This window comes from Carex rostrata, chromosome 18 (assembly GCF_964058835.1).
Source record: "Carex rostrata chromosome 18, lpCarRost1.2, whole genome shotgun sequence".
Lineage (NCBI taxonomy): Eukaryota > Viridiplantae > Streptophyta > Magnoliopsida > Poales > Cyperaceae > Carex > Carex rostrata.
Genome location: NC_135935.1, coordinates 9824803 through 9847636, shown reverse-complemented (window position 1 = coordinate 9847636; position 22834 = coordinate 9824803). Strand labels below are relative to the sequence as shown.

General features: G+C 32.5%; 1 protein-coding gene and 2 long non-coding RNA genes across 7 annotated transcripts; 1 reads left to right on the top strand and 2 right to left on the bottom strand.

The window, feature by feature from the left end:
• Positions 1–2941: 2941 nt before the first annotated feature.
• LOC144569736 (alcohol dehydrogenase 1-like) lies at positions 2942–4297 on the bottom strand. 4 transcript variants are annotated; one of them, XM_078320204.1, is made up of 4 exons: positions 4172–4258; positions 3281–3363; positions 3123–3198; positions 2942–3022 (listed from the first exon to the last, which is right to left on the bottom strand). In XM_078320204.1, the coding sequence occupies exons 1-4, from the start codon at positions 4206–4208 to the stop codon at positions 2964–2966; spliced, it is 255 nt and encodes an 84-aa protein (XP_078176330.1). In that variant the 5' UTR covers positions 4209–4258; the 3' UTR covers positions 2942–2963. The 4 variants fall into 4 exon arrangements, 1 of the variants encoding a protein (XP_078176330.1); XR_013516144.1 differs by lacking the exon at positions 4172–4258 and adding an exon at positions 4272–4297 and having other exon boundaries at positions 2948–3198; XR_013516146.1 differs by lacking the exon at positions 4172–4258 and adding an exon at positions 4272–4297 and having other exon boundaries at positions 2948–3189.
• A 13546-nt stretch (positions 4298–17843) lies between these two features.
• LOC144569734 (uncharacterized) lies at positions 17844–19428 on the bottom strand. Its single transcript, XR_013516142.1, has 2 exons — positions 18944–19428; positions 17844–18340 (listed from the first exon to the last, which is right to left on the bottom strand). It is a non-coding gene; the product is annotated as an uncharacterized LOC144569734 (long non-coding RNA).
• A 776-nt stretch (positions 19429–20204) lies between these two features.
• On the top strand, positions 20205–22446 carry LOC144569649 (uncharacterized). Of its 2 annotated transcripts, XR_013516117.1 has the most exons (4): positions 20205–20535; positions 20928–21880; positions 21944–22005; positions 22195–22446. It is a non-coding gene; the product is annotated as an uncharacterized LOC144569649 (long non-coding RNA). The 2 variants fall into 2 exon arrangements; XR_013516116.1 differs by lacking the exon at positions 21944–22005.
• The last annotated feature ends 388 nt before the right edge of the window (positions 22447–22834 follow it).

The following is a 22834-nucleotide window of genomic DNA, read 5'->3' as shown; positions in this document are numbered from 1 at the left end:
TGCACTAACAAATTAATACATCTTTATTAACCATAAACAAAGTAAAGAGCAAAATATATGGTAGTCTCAAATTTACATATGCTACGTGTAAAAGTAAAACAAACTAGGTACAAATTGATGGGATTATCTGCTTTCATGGTACCACTGATACACTATAATCAAAATACACTGTAGCATTTAATAATTAAAACAAACAGTTTTGCTTGTAAGTAACCTTTTGATAAGAGAGAGAGTATTTCAGAGAACAAAAGTTTTGTTTGTCAGTAACCTTTCAAACCATGATAAAATACAGAAAATTTGAGCTTTGCAAATTGGACCTTGAGATGTTTGTAGCTCAGATGGTATGAACTGAATATAGACTAGTTTCTATTTTATCCTAGAAAGAATTTACAAAGCAATAGGAAAACATGGAGGGAAGTCACACCTACTTGATTATCTGCAATGCTATCATTGAAGCTATTCTTGTCTGGAGCTGCAAAGGGAAACAGTGACATGTAAGAATCAGAAAAAAAAAGTATCTATAATTCTCATTTTGTCTTTGACTGTTTGCATATCAAATTCGTATTTACATGAGGAAATCGAACTGCTTGTATCTTGATTATGTTTTCTTGTACATATGATTTACTTGAGAGAAAAATTATTTACAAAAAACAGAAAGAAGTGCACCTCTTTGTGCCAACACTTTCTTCTTTTCCTTCAACTACAGAGAGGTTCTCTCTTTCTCCAACTCACTCTATAAAAAAAATTTGATTTCTTCAATTGTGAGACAACTTTATTTTTTTAATCAAAATGAGCATTGTTTTTTCATGAGACTGTAGGTCAAACTTCGAAAAAAGACAAGTTAATTACCATGCCCCAATAAAAAAACAGACATTAAACAAAAATAAGGAAAGAGAAGAGGGCATTAGCACTAACTTGCCAGTTAATACATACCAGCCTTTGCTGGAGTCCGTATCCTCTGAGATATCTCAACTTTTGCGTGACCGACGTGTCCGGTGCCTATTTGGGGGTGCTGTAGGGGGTCAGTATTATGTGTGCTTTGAGATTCGTGTAGAACATATTTAAACAGTTGGGATTTTCCATAAAGTCACACAAAGTTTGAGATATCTCAGAGGATACAAAATCCCTTTGCTGGTACAGTACAAAAGTATCAAAAATACAGAATAACTTAAAATTGGTTACCATTCTATTCCAAATACATACAGATATTTTTTAATTCAAAACATACATTTTTTGTGTTAAGTTTATCTTTTGCTTACCAGTATCATGGATATCAGTGCCAGTATCACAAAAAGATAGAATCGGACTGGTACTCGATAGTTTCAAAATGTGGCAGTAAATGATAAATCACTGTATTGGATCAGTACCAGTATCATGGTTTAACAAAACCCATTAATCACTTAAAAACCTTGAACCTAATTGTAATTTAAGAAAACCTACAAAATAAAATCAGTACCAGTATCATGGTATACTATCCAATTTAAGCAGCTCAGAGAAAGAGAGAGGAGAGAGAGAGAGCACCTGAGAGGAGAGAAGATCGAAACTGGAGAGCAACGGAGCGAGAGAGTGACGAAACTGGAGAGCAAGAAAGCAAGAGCTCTGCTTCGATAGGGAGAAGCGAAATGGGAAGCTTGGCTCGGATCAGATCGACTCGCTAAAGGAAACGGAGATTTATTTTAAGTTCAAGCCGAGTTCATCTGTCTATAATTCAAAAGTTAGATTTACCATTTGAACATTTTGCATGCTCATGCATTGAATAGATCAGTCGAGTATGTGGCTCGTTCATACAGCATTCACAATACACCAAGAATGTGATGTTGAGCATGACAGATCCAAGCAAACTAGTTTTGGGTACAAAACAAGATTGAACAATGAATTTCAAAACAGTATAAAACAAAGATAGAATGCGTACATTTGGTGCCATGATCAAACCCCAGCCAGTATAACATTTCACAATGCTAATGAACCACATATCATGTGGCAATGACCTGCCTACTTTTAACACAACGTTGTCAGGACCCAGATTATATTGTCGTGCCATTTCATTATCTGTAATCAAAGTCTACTAATTTAATTGCAAAATCTTCAGACTAACTAAAACAGCTGGAAGGACATTTCTTTCTGAGAAGGATCGAAAGGGGGAAGAATCGTCGGAGCGAATTTGTGAGTGTGTCAAAGATTCATTCATTTCTTGGATAAAGTTCCCTCACCATACCTTGATTTTTCACTAAGCTTTACTCAAAGACATCAAGCTAATCCTATCAGGAGTCTACGCACGTAATTGGTAATATTTTTAATTAATGCAATTGTGCATAAACACGTGCAAGTAGACTTGAGAACAGGGATTACCTGATCAAGCTGCCCGAGACGGGTTAGGATATAGTCAGCTTCAGCCTCGTCATGGTTAGGCCGATGCAATCCCAAGCTCCTTTCTCATTCGATCCTGGAGAAGCTGCTTCAAAGTTTCAGCTGAGCACACAATGTTCAGTGCAGAGTTAGGATCCCTCATTCCATTATTCTCTACAACCTGCCCATCACAACAACACAAATTGAAATTCAGCCCACTTTCCAATAAATCAAATTCTTCAACTTCCTTTCTTGATTTTTTTTCTTTGTTTTTTCTTGTGGCAGAGTTAGTAAATTTTTCTTCCAACTTTTGGTATAAAAAAAAAAAGTATTTTTCGTGAAAAATATAGAGCGAAAGAAAATAAAGTAGCATGTGTAATGTTGAGAACTAACTTAATTCAGAACTCATAGGTTATGGTGGTAAACAGGAAAACCAATCATTTTTGTTTATTGTTTTTGCTTGGTCATACATAGGGCACTATATTTTCAAATAGCTATATACAACTTGCATATATTTTAAGTTTAAGATGATTTTACAACAATTAAATAAGATTAATTTGAAACTGTAATAAACATGCTTTAATATTGTACTTACTTTTGCTATATGGTTGGTATTGTCAGTAGCACAATTGGCATTGTTTTTCTGATACAATTTCCTCTAAATTTGTTCTTGCCCCTGTGCATAGTGAAAGGGACAATTGTGCAAATCAAGAATCAAACCAGGTGAACTGAAGATCTTATATTGGATTCTAGAGACGTACCAAAAAAATTCTTACATAGGTCAAATTTGTTTGGCTTCAAATCAACAACAATGATGCACAAAGCTCCTGCCAGCCTAACTCCCTGGACAGCCTAATTACCCAAATAAATCGCTCCATACTGAAGCTCAACTTTTAACAACTCATTGAAAAAAGAAAGTGAAGAATGTACTTACCACCAAGGCAACAGTTACCAGAACACAAATTACCACAGTAAAACCCTTTAGTGGTCTTGCAACATTACAAGTACCATGAAGACCTAAATAACCAGAAAAAACAAAATAGAAATCAGATCAATTAACTATAATATCATAAAAAAATAAAAACAACTTACTTTTTACTATTTTTTTTATAAAGAAGGCATAACTTACTATTTACTAATGGCATCCAAGAACTAAAAGAACTCTGGCACTAAATTTTAGCATCTAGATATTACTCAATTGAGTTTGTTCATCAGTTGCAAGTGTGTGAACCATTACAATTGACAGTTTTCTCAAATTGGAAAAATAAAAGAACAAATAAGATAGCAATGAATTACTAAAAGTAATCTAATTGAAATAAGAAATAGTAATTCCGATTACCTTTGAAATTTATCAATGTGAAACATGTGTATGTGACAGTTGAGTCCAATAAAGGTGCTAGATGAGGGTTGATCAAGTTTCAGTCAAGAAAGTCACCATAGAAGAGACGACAGCTTTTATTAGGCCTGAAATTTGGAAAGGGCGAAGAGAGTATCATCAATAAAATGATTGGAACACTATACTTTTGGAGAGGGACTACAGTATCCATGTTCATTTATATGATAATATCCTGATTAACTGATTAAGGCAATAAAGGGAAATTTGAAAGAGTACAGTGTCCATTTTCTCTTTGTAAATTTGGTAAACACACATAGCAGGACTATGCCGTATAAGAGTATGCATCTTGATATGATTACGTGTTTGAGTACATTAGTATTGCACAATGATATAACCTATTAGGTACCAAAACAACTATAATAATAATATCATAAAAAGATAATAAGAACTTACTTTTTACTAACTTTTTTTTTATAAATACGGCTATACTATTTACTAATGACATCCAAGAATCCCCAATATCCATTTCTTATCCATAAACCATCAACAATGGAAATCAAAATAGCTTGAAGCTACATCAGATACTTACCGGTCTTTTTGCCACAGCTCAGAACATCAGGAGCAATGTTGGGAGATTCAGCTCAGGACTTAGCTTACAACCAACCTTCTTGTTTCAGGTCTGACCATCACCTATGCTTTGAGAAGGCAACAACTCTTTTCAAGTTGATATCATTCTTCATTGCTTTTGTCAGTAGCCCAATAAATAGCTCTGGCTGAGGAATCAACATAAACATTGAAAATCATAAACTAAAGTTTACAAAATACAATTAAGAACAAGTGCGTGAGAGCAGGCAAAAGAAAGGGAGAGAGAGAACCTTGGAAGAAGTTAGTGCAGCTGGAATAAGAAGCTTTGCATACAGAGCACGGTAAAACCGTTCACTGGCTATTTAGTTTTTTGAAGAGATCTAGTACAGAAGCATCAAAGCTTGGACACCCACATTGAAATTCACCAAATGAACCTTCAAAAAAGGAATAGCAAAATCATACGTTAACACTTAAAAATTTTACATAATATAGGAGCAGTTGGGTATTGTTACCTAACTTCCACAAAATTACATTTAGTGCCTAATAATTGCTTCATGTTTGCATCACAAATATTTGAAGTTTTATGCAGACTGTTTTGGGAATCATATTTTAAAGCTCATTTTATGTACTTGTGAGAAATATCTTCCAATATACCTAATACAAGGATTCCAAAAAGTAATTTGTTGTTTTATAAGACATTTTAATTGCTAAAATAAACTAATTCATTCTCCAGAAAAGGAATAGCACAGTTGCATAGATTGAACTAATAAAAGAACATATTATTTCAGAAGATCAACTAACCAATTGAAAGAGGATAGGTGTTTGAACTTATAATATATCATCAGCTTCATCACTTGAAACAAAGGGAAAAGTTCTGTTCACCCCCTGCAAATATAACAAACAATAAGCATAATAAGCACAGTATTGCTATACACATGGAAGAGCAGTGCTTCCTCTTCCCTGCTTTTTGAATGGCTATATCAAACTTGAGGGAAGTGCATTATATTGAATAACTTGTTGCATTATCAAATTTAATACATGAATACCTATCAGGTGCACGTACATATCATCTAGTTAGGTGAGAATATTATTTCAGGTTTTTTTATAGTTTTCATCTCTATAGTCAGGTCAGATGCAACATGTTACAGATATAAACAAAATAATTACAATAATTGAAAAAACCACACTAATTATAAAAAACCTGCTGACTTGTCATGACTATCTTCATCTGAATGGGTTTGTTGTCGTGCTGGTCATCGGCTTGGAGTGTGCATTTTGTTTAACCTACAAAAGTTATTTTAACATAATAAAAACAACTCTTTGATAAAAAAAAAAACAACTCCATGTGGTTATTTTAAAGAGTGCAGGATTGAAATATCTATTACACTGTGAGAGAAGAAGTAAGAGACCATATTGCCCCTCAGATGATACGATTTGTTGAAGACAAGTATTTCTGACTTTATTAATACATTTCTTAGTCCACGTATATAAAATACTAATTAAAAAATGGACAATTTACTTAATTAGTTCTAACTTTTTAGCAGCCCTACTTACAGCTAGTATGCTAACAGTACAAAGAAACACACAAAATCAAAACCATACAAATAACAACTTGGGAAAAAAAAAACTAAGAAACTAATTAACTAACCGTATAGAGTAGAAGAGCGGCACGGGTGGAGTCGTGGAGTAGCTCTCTTATACGAAATATAAGGAAAATCATATCCTCAAAATAAAAAAATATCACAAATCAGCAAGTACTTTATGGAACATTTTATATAAATTGTTACTCAACTGTGTGTAATCGGACTTGACTGAACTACACATGTAATAATCACAGGAACGAATCCACTCAGGGCAATATTTTTTTTTTGTTGTTCATAGCCCGTAGGCACAACCTTTTACCAGTACATAGTTCAGTGATGTCTAGTACATTTGTATTAATGGAACATCTACTGGTAATTGGAATCTAAGCTGGAATCTTCAAGGAAGAGAGGATATGTGTATCCAATGTATGATAATCGATGAAATCTAGCCCGGTTAGCTAATAGATTGGCTCTGTGGTTCTCCTCTCTAGAAATGTGAACACAGCTGAAGTTGGGGTTTCTGAAACCACAGAGCTGTATCCAATGTATGATATTCGATGAAATCCATCCCAAAAAGACATTAAACTTGACAAAAAAGGTTCTGGGAAATGGAAGCACAAGGGAAGGAGAACCACAGAGCTGTGTATAATCAGCCTTAAACAAAAGAAAGACAATATTAAGTTCGTACTGCCTTCATCCACAGAGCTTTTAATGACAGTATACTATGATCGATTTCAGCATATGACACCTACACAAAGTAAAAAAATCTCGAAAAAGCATAAAAATTCGATAAAAAAAGAAACGCCAAAATAGACTATAGTAGAAGTGCAGCGATAAAACAGATCTACTGGAAAATAATTTTCAGTATCAAGAAATACAACGGAAATGAAATATAGTGAGAGAACAAACATAAATCTAAACCAATACCTACATTTTGTATTCTTAATATCTTTCTTGCCGGATCTGGTCTTCCGTTGAACAGAGCGTCGGTGAGCCGCAGCGTCGGATGGCTCACTGCAGCTGAGAAATCGAGGCGCGGTAGAACAAGAATTTGGAAAAGGGCAAGGGAAAATGTGGATTTGGGGAAGGGACAAGGACAGGAGAGTGGTAGCTTGTTTAACACGACTAGTGAGTCGGTCTCTTATTGGGAAATATGATAAGTGAAATTATTTTTTAATTAATGAGCAGTGAAAAAAAAAAAGATACGGAGAACTTTCTTTTGCCGTGAAAAGATACGGCGAGATATCGAATTAGCATTGTCTGAGGTACCTCGTATCTATCGTTAATTTTTGAAAAAATCCTAACTGTTCAAATACGTTCTTGACGAATCTCAAAGCTGAAATGATACTGGCTACTTCCCAAATAGAAATTGGACACATCGGTCGCACAAAATATGAGGTATCTCAGAGGATACGCACTCGAGATACTTCGGAGATTTAATTTTATGCATTACGAATATTTAAATTAAATATTCATCTTTGTACAAGTATACTGTTTGACTCTTAAGTAAGTAAATAGCTGATGATATTTTTAAGATAGTACATCAATCCTAAAAAAAAATTTATAAAGTGAGATGAACACGTATTTTTTTCATTTAACTGGTTTATTTTTATTTTTATTTTTTTTAAATTGTGGAGCAATTAAAATTTGTTAAACAAAATAAGTACGAAGGAACTTCTAAAGTAGCTATTAAGTAAATATAAATATTATTAAAGAACAAAGTATTTATCAAACAATAAATGGAGACCTCCATTTCATTCCCTACTGGAGGAACAATAGCTTAGTTTCATTCTTCTTGGAAGAATTATTTTCTGTTTCTGTCACTAATTTCTAATTGAAAATTGAATATGCCACCTTAAATTTCTGTCACTAAGTTCTACCGAGAAATAAAAATAGAATATGCCACCTTAAATTGAAAATTGGAAAGAAAAAACTATTATATATATTAGCTGAGGGAGGGGCTCCAATTTCTAATTGAGCTGTTAAATAATAAAATTTAAAATAAAAATGATAAATCTAAACAGTTGATCCTCTTCAATTTCATGAGCATTGTATTTTTAATAAAAAATACTGTGAATTTTTTAATTAATTTATATTAGATCAAGTGATCAATCTAGTTAATTTTGATAAATTAATTTTAATGCGTTTATTTTTTGACAAATTGGTATAGTATAGATTAAATTCAAAATATCATAACATTTTATATGGACACATCTCTCGTTAGAACGAAGAAAATTTATGGTTCCAATTTGATATGTAACTTTTAAAATTTTGAAATATAGATAAATAATTTAGGTTGTGGCATTTTGTAGTGGATAAAAAAAAATGCTATTGGAATCCTTCTCAGATAAACAAATATTTATATAGTGTAGGTGTAAGTAGAGATGGAAATGATTTTGAATTATAAAAGCTGATACAATTATCTGTATATGTGTATTAAACCATGTACTAGCGTACCATCAATAGTGGGGCACCAGTTCCAGTCAAAAGAAATATTATATACGAATAAGCAATTTTATATCAAAATTGCTTATTTTTATTGTGTGTTCGTATTTCTAGTGAGGTATAACAAGCAGAGTTGAGTGGGTCGATTGCAAATCTACAACTGTTTTAATCAGTGCTGTAAATAACGGTAATGCGGTCGTCAGATGGATAGTGTCTTGTCAAACGATTAATTAGAAATAATTGGGAATAATCGGTTATAGCTGAGAATAATCGGTCAATTAGTCGGAAAAAATCTATAACGGTACGACTAATCAGCCAATTATTTGGTCTAAACGGACGTTTTTTACAACACTGGTTTTAATCGTTGATGTATTGGCTAATAAACATTTAATTAAGGACTCTCTATTAAATTTTTTTGTGGTATTAGCGTTGATTCACACAAAATAAAATTATTAGGGAGAACTGTATTTGTTGGCACGAAGGTGGTGATTACTTTTTTGTTGGATGGTAGAGAATGAAATAGACCGAAGGCAAAGTATGTAAATGTGTATTTTCGTAATTCTATTTGAATATAATATATTAATATATGTGTTCTAATTTATGCATCACACAACTTCAATATGTACATATGAAAATTTTTAGCTCATATTTGATTGTGGAGCGAAGTTAAGAAGGATTAAATTGCTTATTTTCTGTTACTCCACATATTTTATATTTTGTTTGATAATTTAATTCACGGTTTAAATTAATCTATCTAGATATATAATATGGTGTTGAAAAATGAACCTCTAATTATGACAGTGAACTTTACCGATGAAGTAAGTGTGAAATAAGTTAATTCACCTAGAGAAATGAAGTAATTTACTGAATTGAGTCAATTAACTCATCTCTTATTCCACCTTTTCTTCTTTTATTTCTCATTTGACTATTTAAATGTGAAGTAAGAAATAAACTTCACATATTACTCCACAACCAAACATGACCTTATGGTTTTTCCGAAAAACACACGGGTCATTATCACAGTGACAAGACTCGCAATATATTGGCGTTTAATTCATTTTTTTTTTACGTTTCCGAACTTAACTCTGAATAAAATGTGAATCATGAATTATTCACGAGAAAACAAGAAAAAAAATGCCAATTTTTTAATTATTTTTTTGCAGGATTATTTTTTCTTCTTTATTGTACCAAATAATTTCTAAATTATATCTGAATCACGAATTTTTAATCCTGCTGAACCGAATTCAAGCTGTTCGCTTGTCACCATGGTCACTATATCGCATGAGTTACCAAATGCAAAATGTCCTAAGCCTTGATAGCTCCATCTCTCACTTGTGACTTTGTGCTCTAGCAGATCTGCCATCTGAGAGTATTTGACAGTGTGTAGAATACACAGGATATGATACCTTTGTCAATTACCATAAGATACGCCCTCCATAGTGCTATTGCTTCAGTATGAATGGCACATCTCCTGGGTGGTTCTATTGCTTTGGATAAAGCAATAGGTACATATCCTAAATGGCACATCAGCCTGGTGTGTACATAATTTTTGAGCCGATTGGCATCTCGTTTGGTGTACTAGAAAATGAAGGAAGTTGGAAAAAAAAAACACTAGCGAATGTCTTGGTTCAATACTGTGTGCTTTATTAGAATATAAAACAGAGTAGTTTTTATTTTCTTCACATTGTCTTTCTTAATTTTATCGAAAAACACAACAAACATAAATCTAAAAAAAATATTTCTCTTATTTTTTTTAATTAATTACTTCTTTTTTCCGCACATCAAAATATATAGTCTCTTAGGCACCATAACATATATATAACTTTTTTTTCTTAATGCACTTTCATAAATCCTTAAGTTTTATTCCTCATTTTATGAATAATTTGTATTTTGCAAATGTATTAGGTTCAAATTGTAAGAATTTGTTTAATTATGTTTAATAAAATGGGAGGTATATATACTTCTCTCATGGCTATGCCGAAAGAGAGGTGTGTTTTATTCCTTGTATGATCAAGAAAAATATATATAACTTTTTTTTTATTTTGACTATTCTAAGTTTAGCATGTAAAGTATGCATCCATTACATTTGTCTAGACCCAGTTCTAAATTGATTAATTGATTGTTATTGTCTTACAATAATATATATAGCAGAATTTGCGACTAACATTGATGCATCTTAAATCTGAATACAAACATATGATATATATATATATATATATATATATATCTCGTATGCACCTCTAATTAACTCATGCATCAACAATTTCAATTAAAAACATTGTCAGACATGATTAATTTTTTGAAAACATATTATATTAAACAATTAATCAGAAGACATACAATCATATAAATAAAAATACCGCACAATCAGATGAGATTGCAGTACGGTAAATATGTAATTTGAATTAATTTATACATTAATATTAGTATTAAGGAAATAAATATAAAATCAAATAAAACGACAATTTATTTTTCCCAATATCATATATATATAACGAAGAAATTTTGCTGTAGCAGGTTGCCTGAAATCGACGGACCTGGAGAAGGCAAGACGGTCAAACAAAGCAGACCAGTATTTGGGTCAATGATAAAATAATTACTATGCGGAAGGTCGAGAATTGAGATCTGCCCCCATCAAAAGTGCAAAACAAATTTTGGTAAATTAAATGATGAGTTGGATGGCGCTAAAAAGCATAAATCAGCCTCGAAATTAGACCCGTTATCCACAGGAAACTTAATCTGTGATATGAAAGCGTTTATCACAACATTAATATTATATATATCCTGCTGTTCCCAAGTGATGGTTGTGCCAAAGTTAATTATCGTACTTTTCAACATTATATATCACAACATTCAACGCTATGACGTGCGTCTCATAGATACCAGTATGATACTGATTCACCATCTCCAATCTTCCATATTGCACTCCAGTGAAATAGTGGTTTAATTCTAATAAGCTGATTCCAAAAGAACGAACCATTGGCCATCCACATCTTTGGAGCCGATTGAGGGTGTAATCTCCTTAAGCATGCTACCGTTACTGACCACAAGTTTTCCTCACCCGAATACACCTTCCACCACCATCTTAATAGCAATGCCGTATTCCTTACGGCAAGATTTGGTATTCCCACACCGCCATATTCAATCGGCATACAACACTGCTCCCAATTCAGTAAATGTATTCCTCTGCCTTGACCTTCCATTTTTCCCCATAAAAAATTCCTACACATTTGTTCAATTCTCCCAATCACCCATTTAGGCAGAAAAAAGGAAGTCATGAGGTAAATTGGCAAGCTACCAAGAACTGATTTGATAAGTTGAATTCGGCCTCCCCTTGAAAGAAATTTACCTTGCCATCCTTGTATTCTCTTCTGAACCTTCTCCAACAGTGGAACATAATCTTGACGATTTGGCTTTCTCAAAGTTAGTGGCATTCCCAAATATGACATAGGTAAAGAAGCTTGAGAACACCCCAACACTACAGCAGCTCTCCGAATTTGCCTTTGAGTCAAATTCAGAGGTAAGAATGAACTTTTACTATAGTTGATTTGCAGCCCCGAGATACTAGCAAAAAGTCGAAGAATCAGTTTTAGAGTTACCATGGTAGTGAGATCTGCACTTGCCACCATTGCAGTATCATCCGCATACTGAAAAGATAGGATGGGTAGCTTAATTTTTCGGGATATGACCCCTGTCAGAACCTGACTGGATTGCTCAACCATTCTTTGTAGCACATCGACAGCTATAATGAACAACATGGGAGACAATGGGTCCCCCTGTCGAAGACCTTGTTTATGATGAAAAAATTCAGAAACTTGGCCATTTAAAACAATCCTAGAAGAGGATGTATTAAGGAGTATCTGAATCCAATTCAACCACTTAGTCGGGAAGTCCCTTGCTGTCATAACACGGAACAAAAACTCCCAATTGATTGAATCAAACGCCTTGGCAAAATCAATTTTTAAATCAATTTTGACGCCCCGTCATTTATATTTCAATTTCTACAACTATTGAAATTAAAATAATTTATTACATCAATAATTTAACAATTTTCTTCATATTCATTTCAAATAAATTTTATTTATGTAAATTTAATTTTGTTGATGTGAATAATTCGTTATGATAAATAATTTTGTAATTACTAACATATATTACATCTCTAAATTAATATGAAGAAAATTAGATTGATACGAGACTTTTAGAGAGAACAAAAATATTCCATATCTCTTGATTAAAATTATAATTAGAAAAGTTATATTATCCTTCTGTCTCTATATCGATTTCTTTTTAAATAGAGTAACCAGATTAATTTAAACGAAATAAGCACTCAAGATGTTGGATTTCCGAAAAACATCTTCACCGAAGCAGTGTCACGATGGATTATGAAAGGCGTTTTGCTGAACAAACACTTACTGAAGAGTGTCGTCATATATAACATTTTGAAAATCCAACACGTTGAATACTTGTTTCGTTTGTATTGATTTTTTTTTTTCTATTTAAACAAAAATCCTCTATATTTCCAAAAATTTCATTAGTCAGTCAAAGTCGCTAACTAAGTCTCGCTTAATCTTTTTCTTCTTTTTTTAGAACTGTCTCGCTCAGTCTTTTTCATGCCAAGCGATCCTTAAGTGCTAGAAGATACAGAGCTATACTTTCTTTAGTGCTAGGAAAAATAAAATTTGATCGGTATTAATTCAACTCATTCTCAATCATCCCATATCCTACTATTATATTGCATTCAATTGTTGAGTAGTCAAGCTAAGATAATAAAAACGTTTTAGTAAGATGCAAAAAACAAAAAGTTATATATTTGATTCCATATGAGATTTGTACACTAAAAATGGCAATATATAGTTTTGTATTGGCATAAATATGAACTAATAAAAATATATACTAAATGTTTGTCATAGTTACAATATTATGAAATAAAGTTTATGATTCAAAAATAATTATTAAAAACTTAAAATTCGTAATTTAAATATAATACAAAATAATTCGCCAATGGCATGTTAGCGTCCATACGAGACACCAGATCATAACTGCATGTTTCACAGGGTATCATTTTGAATTTTTGATGATGTGAGATATTTCTGTTAAAACATTTTTGTAACTTAAATTGTTTCTGTAATTAATGAAACGACTTTAAGTCCTTTATTCAAAAAAAAAAAAACTTTTTTTGGTTAGAAAATCATTTAATCTGAATATTTTATATCATTCAAACCGAGTCATTTTCTAAACATCTAAAAATTAATAAAAAGAATCTAAAAAATATAAAATTTAGTTTATAAATATATATTCATATGAAGACTACGTTGAACGGTTTAGATTAAGTGTTAAAATTTTGAAAACAAAAATAATTATCCGTAGTACCGATGAATTTGCACTGTATGGATATTATATATCATATTACCATGGTCACACTCTTGGTCCGAATTCAATCAATTGAATTGTCTGGAGGTCAGGTCTTGTCTTTCGTCAGTACTGTTTCTGTTTGGTGATGCCGATGCTGATGCTGATGCCTTGTTTGTGTACTCAGTCTCAGTCGCTTTAATCACATGCAGCCACAGGAAATGAAATGAAATGGCATGTATCATGTATGTAGTTGTAGCCTTGTAACCTTGTAACCTTGTAGGGGGCTAATGCCACATTTTCCATTATCTTTTTAAATTCAAACCTGCATGCCTATTGACACCACATTTTCCATTTTCCATTTCCCTTTTTAATTCTGTCTCTCGATCTGTTCTTCGCACTTCAACCAATAAATTAAGAAAATATCTCCTTTTATCTTCTCACTTTTGTAATAATTAAGATGATGTATCATTATTATTTCTAACATATATAATCTTCTTCCTTTAAAATCCAATCATATATAAATTTTTTAATTTCAATTTTTATCCATTTGTATGTGATACAACACATTCATTTATTCGGTACTAAAAGCAAACCACCGTATATATATTCACTTCAGATTATATGTCCAAATTTTTTATAATAAAAAATAATTAATAAAATAAAAATAGCAGAACAAAAAATAAATAAATAAATTTAAATCGGTCGGTGACTGCTTGGTACAAATTGAGTGTTTAAATTAAATAGGTACGATGCAAATTGCAAGAACAAAGATTTAGGGTTTCATTATGACATTGTTATCTTTTATGAATTTTTAGAGATCAATTTTCAAAATACATCAAAAGGAAAATGGAAAGAGAAAATGGTAAAACATAACATATCGGATCGTCCTCTATGTTTATATTCAAACTCAAAATTTAAATCAGTGTTGTAAAAAACGTCCGATTAGACCGATCAATCGGTCAATTAGTCGTCGGTGGTGACCAAACTATCATGGACTTTCCCGACTAACCGGCCGATTATTCTTGATTATTTCCGATTAATTACTTGACGGTATCATATCCGTCCGACGACCGCAAACCGTTATTTACAATATTGATTTAAATTACTTAGATGATAGAGGTGAGAAGTAAAATAGTTGTTGAAAATGAGGAGAGATGATACATTATTTTAAAACAATATTATGTTAATATAAATAGTTCTTTTTTAATTGGAAGAATGTCCGAAGGCTTTGCAATTTGTATAGAAATAATAATTAAGTCTGTGCTGATTACAACATTAATTTACATTCAAAAGCCATTACGGATCACAAATTAATATTATAATACAGATCGCAAATTGCATATTAATTAATACCAGTGTTCAAAATTTCAAGTGAACCCAACCAAGTTCGTTTATCTGTGATACATATTTGTTGGGTGGGTGGGTCATGGGTGCAGAATTATACAGGAAGTCAAGCAGATTTTAGGGAGAATTTCATATATACCACTCAAAAACTATGAAATTACATATTTATCATTCAAATTTCTATAATTACACATTTACCGTCTAAAAATTGAATAACTCACATATTTATTCAATTAATAAAAATTGAGATTAATTAAGTTTAAGATTATATAAAATATAATTATTAAGATATTTAGTCTCTTCTCCTTCTCCTTCCCTTCATCTTTTGCGCACAGATTTCTTTTCCGTCTGTTTTGACATAACTTTCCATTTTTTGCTTAAACTCTCCTCATCTCGTCTCTCCCACTTAAACTCGGATAGAAGGGGCAGCAAACTAGATTTAAGGATTCAAACTTCAGCTTGATTGTTTAAAAATAAGGTAACCACTCTAACTTTTTCAACAAAATAAATCATACTGAATTCGACGATGATATTGCAACCACTGTAAAAGTAGTAACTGAGTTTGAGAATACGTGTTTTATTACCGGCTCAGTTTGGAATATATGTTTTTAATCTTTTATATTGGGTATAAAGGAGAACGATTCTAAGGAAATAAAAAGAGGATGCTAAATTAATCCTTAATTAATTATAGTTTTAAGAAAATTAAACATAATTAATATGACTTTTGGATATATTTGATATATACTAAAGTTATATTGGGTAAATATGTGAGTTATTAGATTTTTAGATGGTAAATATGTAATTTTAGAGTTTTTGAGTGGTGTATATAAAATTATCCCAAGATTCTATTTTACATTGCGAATAGTGAGATATAATGCGTGACCAAGTGTGAAAACTTAAAGCAAAACCTGTTACTGATATAATTACATTTATGACGACAATTCACTTAAGTTTAAATAAATGTCAATTTTAAAGAATTAACGTTAAATATTTAATTACAAAATATAAAACTAATTAATGCAATTAAGTCTTATATATATAGTTACGAATTAGCAAAATTAAATTAAATTAAATTAATTAATGTTAAAGAATTAACAATTAAATAAATTTTGTATATATTCAAGATATATTCTGTAGTATCAAGAACAATATATAGATGAATAGAACAAGTTATAAATCAAATAATGTCATAATCAGTCAATCGTATTTATGTTCATTTTTATTAATTGAGGACATGCAGATTTAATTTATGTCTCTGCTGAAATAAATTCAAATAACTAACAAAAATATACTAAAATTACTAAAAAGGTAGACACCTGTACGTAATAAGTATTTAAAAATATTAACATAAGAAAGCAGAAGTATAAAAAATAAGATTCTTCCAATAAAAAAATAAAAATATATATGAATGAAAATAGATAGGATTAATTATAGAAATTACAGATTTACGGTCGGCAGGCACGTGTTGCAAGTATTATTAGACATATTTAAAAATGCATATGCCATCCGGTTTTGTAATTTTTACTGAAAAATAAATATAATAACGACATTTTTTGCTCAATCCAGTATCATGAATTGACATTTAGTGATTCAGTGCATGCTCTTTTAATTAAATTTTATATATATGCATGTTTCAGGTGAAACGAGGTCTTGCTATATATGTTCTATTGGTTAGATTGTGGTATATATATATATATATATATATAGCAATATGTATAACTTGTTGGATGTAGGTACTGTAATGCCCCTAAATGCTAATAAATATAACTAATTAAGTTGGATGTACGTACAGCTCAGCTCAATGAAGCGATACAAGCTAGCTAGGTGTCAATTAAGGAGCTCAAATTAAGATGAAATTGATGCATGCCGTATTGCCGTGCCGTTCGTCAACAATTAATGCAATCAGGTAATTATTCGATTCTCTTTTAATCTATCTTTGCGGTTGCGGTACACAATATGAATATATATAAGTCCCCAACAATTAATTAATTAATATATGCAAGGATTAATTGGGCAGCGTGGGCAGCGAATTGGGCATGAAATTAATTAAACTTTAAATTGCCGGACCGGACGGACGTATTTAAGTTTGTTTCCTTTTACTTGACGAAAGCCATTAAGTGGTAAATAAGGTACATGATATATATACAAGTAGTGAACGGGCCGATGTTTGGCCCAATTTTGCAAAATTGAGAGCATTAAGAACTGTCAGTAATCCATAATAATTAATAAATAATCCAGTCTCGACGAATTCAAGTCGTTTAACACCCATCCTTTTCCTCTTCTTTTAGTAATATCAGAAACCAGTTGAAGAATAAAACAACTCACAAAATTAATTTCCAATTCCATATGCTGTCAGAGTATAGGATGATCCTAAGCTCTTCATGCTATCGGGTGCTTGACCGATGTATGATCATCTCTTTTTACTATACTTCGGCGCTTGTTTTCTATTATAGATGCAAACAACATTGTCATGACTTGTAAAAACAAACCGCTACCAATTCGTTTCAGGATGGTGATTCCTCTACGGTACCCTTTAAATAAAAATATTAAGATTTTAAAAAAAAGTAACCGCCCCAAAATGACGGAGTTTAAGGGTCTGATCGGAACACTGAGGGTATTGGAGTTCAATTGATTTCAATTCAATAGAATTCAATAGACATGATTTCTAATTGAACTTTGTTGATCCGAATAAAAATAGTGAAGAATTGAATTCTTTTCTATTTATTGATTGAAATGTACACATAACAAAAAAGAAATGATTTCATTTGAATAAAAATGACTTTTGTACCCTTTAAATAATATACATCAAAAGATTAAAATGGCAAAGTGATACAAACTACTAAGCACCAATAAATACATCTACTAATTCAATATCAGTAAATACAAAACAATATGACGCAAGTTGTGTCTAGATTACATGGTTTAATAACATGAAACGAAAAATTATGAGAAAATAAAATTAGAAAACAGTACAAGGTAAGGGGTATGGGAAAAAAGAACAGAAATGAAAAAGAAAATTAGAATGTTCAATCGGTGGCAGTATTTGAAGAATTTAATGCACACTACCAGGTTCAATACCAGCGCCCACTGGTACCTGGTTAATTTGCAAACCAGCCCTCCATTTCTGCCATAATTTCCTTTGTCATTAGTAGTTCTGATTTTTCCAAACCAGTGCTTGAAGACTTGAGTGCCCACCACCTGCTCCAATACTAGCGCCTAATGGTATCTGTGTAATTTGCAAACCGACACTTCAATTTTTCAATAGTTTTCATTATTATCAGTTGTGCTGATTTTTGCCAAATTGAAATAAATGAAGTACTCTAGTACTTAACAAGTACTCAATGCCAAACTGAAATAAATAAAAATAATGTCATCAAAAGTACTTGAGTATGCATGCTATTATCCAACATTAATGCATAATACCAGTAACCAGTAACCAGCATCCATACATAGCATACATATTTCATTAACATTAAAATACAATACTGAAAAGTATTCAAGGAGTTTATTACTATTTAATTAAGTATATGCCATCTATATATGAACAAAATATGATATCACTACCCAAAACAAGTATTATCCTTCTACTAAGAATAATATTCCTAGTCATCTCACACATGCTAGCTAATGACTTGCAGAAATATAATCTCGCCACAAGAATTGTCCAGACACAGTAAAAACTTGTAGATCCGTAATGTTAAGAGTCACCATAACAAAATTATATCTGATCAAATTTATATTAAGGTCAATCATACCTCGCAGGAGTCATACTGCAAATATTAAGTATTGGTACCTTTTTTATTCTTATTCAAGGCATACTTGGATTTTAGTCTTCTGGGTATTGAAAGTTCTGACGATACCAGTAGTTCCAATTTTATGTTTTTCAATTGCTTACCAAGTCAATCGACAATCTCACTTTTTTAGTTTGATTTTTTGTGAACTAGAATATTACCTCAAAATTCTCTGGTCTTGACCAGCTTCCAGTTACCTAACAATTTCACCTTCTCTTCGAGGCCAGAGGCTATGGTTGAGTGTTACGTGGCGTCATGATAGATCCCTGTCTCCAACATCTCCTTGCGAAGCACTTTTGCATTCTCATCGGTGAACGCTCTAAACCTTCGCCTGCGACCGGCAGATCCATCGGTGCTGCATTCTGAGATGTGACAGAGGCGTCAATGTGATCAGGCTAGTAGTGCGGTTCTCGGATCTGCCATGAGAGGCTGCTGGAGCGCTGATTCGGAGAGAGGCGTGAGCAATGAGAAGAGGGTAGAGACTAGATTTGAGAGAGAGAGAGAGTGTGGGTATCGTTGGAAATAAATTACCGTCATTTTTTTATCAAATGAACTCTCGCCAAATCTCTATGTTTTTCACGAGAATTAATCGGAGGAAAATTTTCTCGCCAAATCGCATTAAAAGAAATCATCTCCTGTCGCTTCCGCTGATCCGATCAGATAATTTCAGAAAGCTTCAATTCCATTTCTCGTTTTGAATGGGAATTGATGGTTCCGATCAGACCCTAACATAACTTCATTTTCAGAATTCCTATTTACGATGCTCTGTGTATAATATATATATATATATATATATATATATTTTATCATTTTAAGCATGTGCGTGTACATATTGAATATCAATTTTAACTTGAGAAGAATAAACACCACTTAAAATAAGTATGAGTCTTTGATCCACTCCTAAAGACAATATCTTCTGTATAAAAAAAAATCCCAGGTTTAAATATAAATGAAAAATCTTTTATGGATATTAAATAGTCGAGTTGACTTTTAACTTTTATGCAAAATAAAATACAATTGTATGGCGTATCCTGGAAAATAAATTAGAACAATTAATAATCACTAGTGAAAAAACTGGAATCAGGAACGGCCTATCTGGGTCGGCTATACGAACAAACCGATACTAATACCTATCTGGATCGGTTTTATTAATAAAACCGATCCTAAAAACTAATCAAATCACAGCCCATGAACTAATAGGATCTGTTCTTAGCTTAGAACCGATCCTGATACTATCAAGATCGGTTCTAAGCTAACAACCGATCCTAATTAGTGTAGTATTAGGATCGGTTCTTTATAATAACTGATCCTGTTCTTTATAATAACCAATCCTGATAGGTTATTTGGCGCTATGTTAATTTTCATTTCGCGTTACTTAGATTTAACAATCAACTCTATCTCCATCTCTCTCTATCTCCATCTCTCTCTCGCGCTCACTGTCTCTCCCTCACATCTCTCTCTCGTGCTCACTTTCTTCCTCTCCAGCGCTCACTGTCTCTCCCTCACATCTCTCTCTCGTGCTCACTTTCTTCCTCTCCAGCGCTCACTGTCTCTCCCTCACATCTCTCCCTCGTGCTCACTGTCTCCCCGCCTCTCCCCGCCACTGCCTCCACGATGCCTCTCCGCCTCTCGACCCAAACCCTATCTCCCCGCCTCTCCGTAATTTGGTTTTTTGGTGCTTCCCCTGTGCAATTGAAGGGAAATAGAGAGACACAGCGCCTTCAATTTCATGCTTCCTGACTCGCAATCCGTGGTACTTTTCTCAAATTCGTCTCTGATCCGTTTGATTTTTGTACTTTAGTTTTTGCTCTCTATTGTTTTGAACCTTTTTTCTAGAACGAACGAAAAACACAGCAGGTATTACCACCTGTATAATTAAAATCTCAGTAATTTGGTTGAAAGTTTTCAAACTTTTTTTTTTCCAAATTGATTAATTTAACTACGTTCTTTCATGGGTAGTTTGGTTTTAGGGTTTTAAATTTCAGTTTAGTTAGTTTTGGTTAGTAGAGTTCACTTTTGTAGAACAAAGGTTTCTCTATTGTTTACATTGTGGACATTAATGTGGGATCTGTTTAGGCATAATCTATGGTTTTTGAAAATAAGCCCTAATTTTGTGTCCCTAATGTGAAGTGTGATTTCTTCAAGCATAATCAGGGTTTGCGATTTGCTTCTCTGGTGCTCGGAGGTGCTATTTTCTGTGGTATGCTGGCTGAATTTTCTGACTGCCGGAGACGATCGAGGCGAGCACCTTGGTGCCGGCCAACTCTTGCTGCCATTTTTGCATTTGGAGCCTTTCTCGGGTAATTTCAAGCATCTTGGGTTCGTCGAAAGTGAACTGTATCAGATTTTATACTTGTACCGGATTTAATGATGGTATTACAGATAAAGGAAAATTTAGACAGCATTACTTTTAATTTTCTAGACTAGGAATATGATTATGTCATATAGGTTGATATTTAATAATTGTTTGGAATGAGTTAATTTAGGTCCATAGAAGTATATCTTTGATGCATATTTTTTTACTTTTGATTAATCTGAACTTGAGAAGCCTTAAAGGCATGCAATCTGAAAACTGTATGTGAGGATTGGTTCCTTTCTGGTACTGCAAGGCAAGGTCTGGTATAAAATGCCAACATTACCAAAATGCCCCTCAATTGATAACAGAAGAAAGGATGGATCTGGTTACGTGCACTCCGGTACCACTGGTACCATTTCTGTTACGTGCACTGGTACGAATTTTTTTGTTCTATTTTTTTATTTATTTCTGGTATGTACCCAAGATGGATCAGAGGCGAAGCAACAATTTTTTTTTTTGTTATATTTTTTAACTTGTGTTTTCTTAGTCTCATTTCATGTTTTTCTTTTCTGTAATTTACATTTAGTTTTTATAGCTCAACTGTATTGAGCTTTGTTTTCTATTTTCAACTTGTAGTGTTGCCTAAGTTATTCTGAGTCTCTTTAATACTGATAATGAATTTCAGGCCTTCATTGAAGCCACTAAGGAACCTTGTGATAATGAATATTAGTACTGTAGTGCAAAATTGCATCAGAGGCTGAAATCAAGGTGCTTTCGTATTGTCAGACCAAAAGCTGACGAGGTATGATTTTCTTGTCTTATTCTTCACTTTAACTTCCTCACTTCTAAAATTTTGGGTTTTTAGACATTCGCAGGGGATGCAGAGAAATTTTGGGTTTTTAGACATTCGCAGGGGATGCAGAGGATGTATGTAACATTCTTCAATATAATTATTAAACCTTTTAATAAGCATAGTACTCTGAGATAGCATACCACTGGTATTGTACCAGTACTGGATTTGTCTCATTATGGTATTAATTCTATCTTTAGAGGCTGTACTAATGATTATTTCTTTTCTTTTGTCAACTTTTAATAATTATGTCTTTGTTATTTTAGGAGAAGGTGGCATCTGACAAAGAAGATGAGGTTGTATCTGACAAAGAAGAGGCTGTTCCTGACAAGGAACAAGAGAATGAAGATTGATTGATAAGTTTTATTACTAAGTAGGTGTTTTCTTGTTATAGTGATGATTGTCTTTCTACTTGTAATTGTGGTAGTTGTTAGGGTTGGTGGTATTTGGATTTAAACTCTTGTTTGTGTTTGAATTTAAACCCTGCTTCAATTATATCTAGATTCACAAAAAAAAACCTGCTTCAATTATTTTCTTGTCATAGTTCAGCAGCAAAAAAAAAAAAAAATCCTAATGTATATTTAAAAAAAAAACCCAAAATAATAACTATCTGTATCGGTTCTTGTATACAGCCGGTCCAGATTATATACTATCAAGATCGGTTATTTATAAACAACCGATCCTGATACCACTATTTGGATCGGTTCTTTAACCGATCCAGATTATTGGAGTATTAGTATCGCCTTGATCAGGATCGGTTGTATTCCGATACTAATATGCTTATATAACCGATCCTGATTCTATTTTTTCCACTAGTAGATCCTATTATATATCATAAAATTATATAAGCAGGACAAGGGTGTTTTAAGCTCACTAAGAAATTTAGTTTTCTTGATGAGCTCAATG

Coding starts and splice junctions, on each gene's coding strand:
- LOC144569736 (XM_078320204.1), bottom strand. CDS start 4,208: ATGGATATTGGGGATTCTTGGATGTCATTAGTAAATA. Junction 3,199..3,280: donor TGGTAACTGTTGCCTTGGTG/GTAAGTACATTC, acceptor TTGGGTAATTAG/GCTGTCCAGGGAGTTAGGCT. Junction 3,023..3,122: donor GCCAAACAAATTTGACCTAT/GTAAGAATTTTT, acceptor CACTATGCACAG/GGGCAAGAACAAATTTAGAG.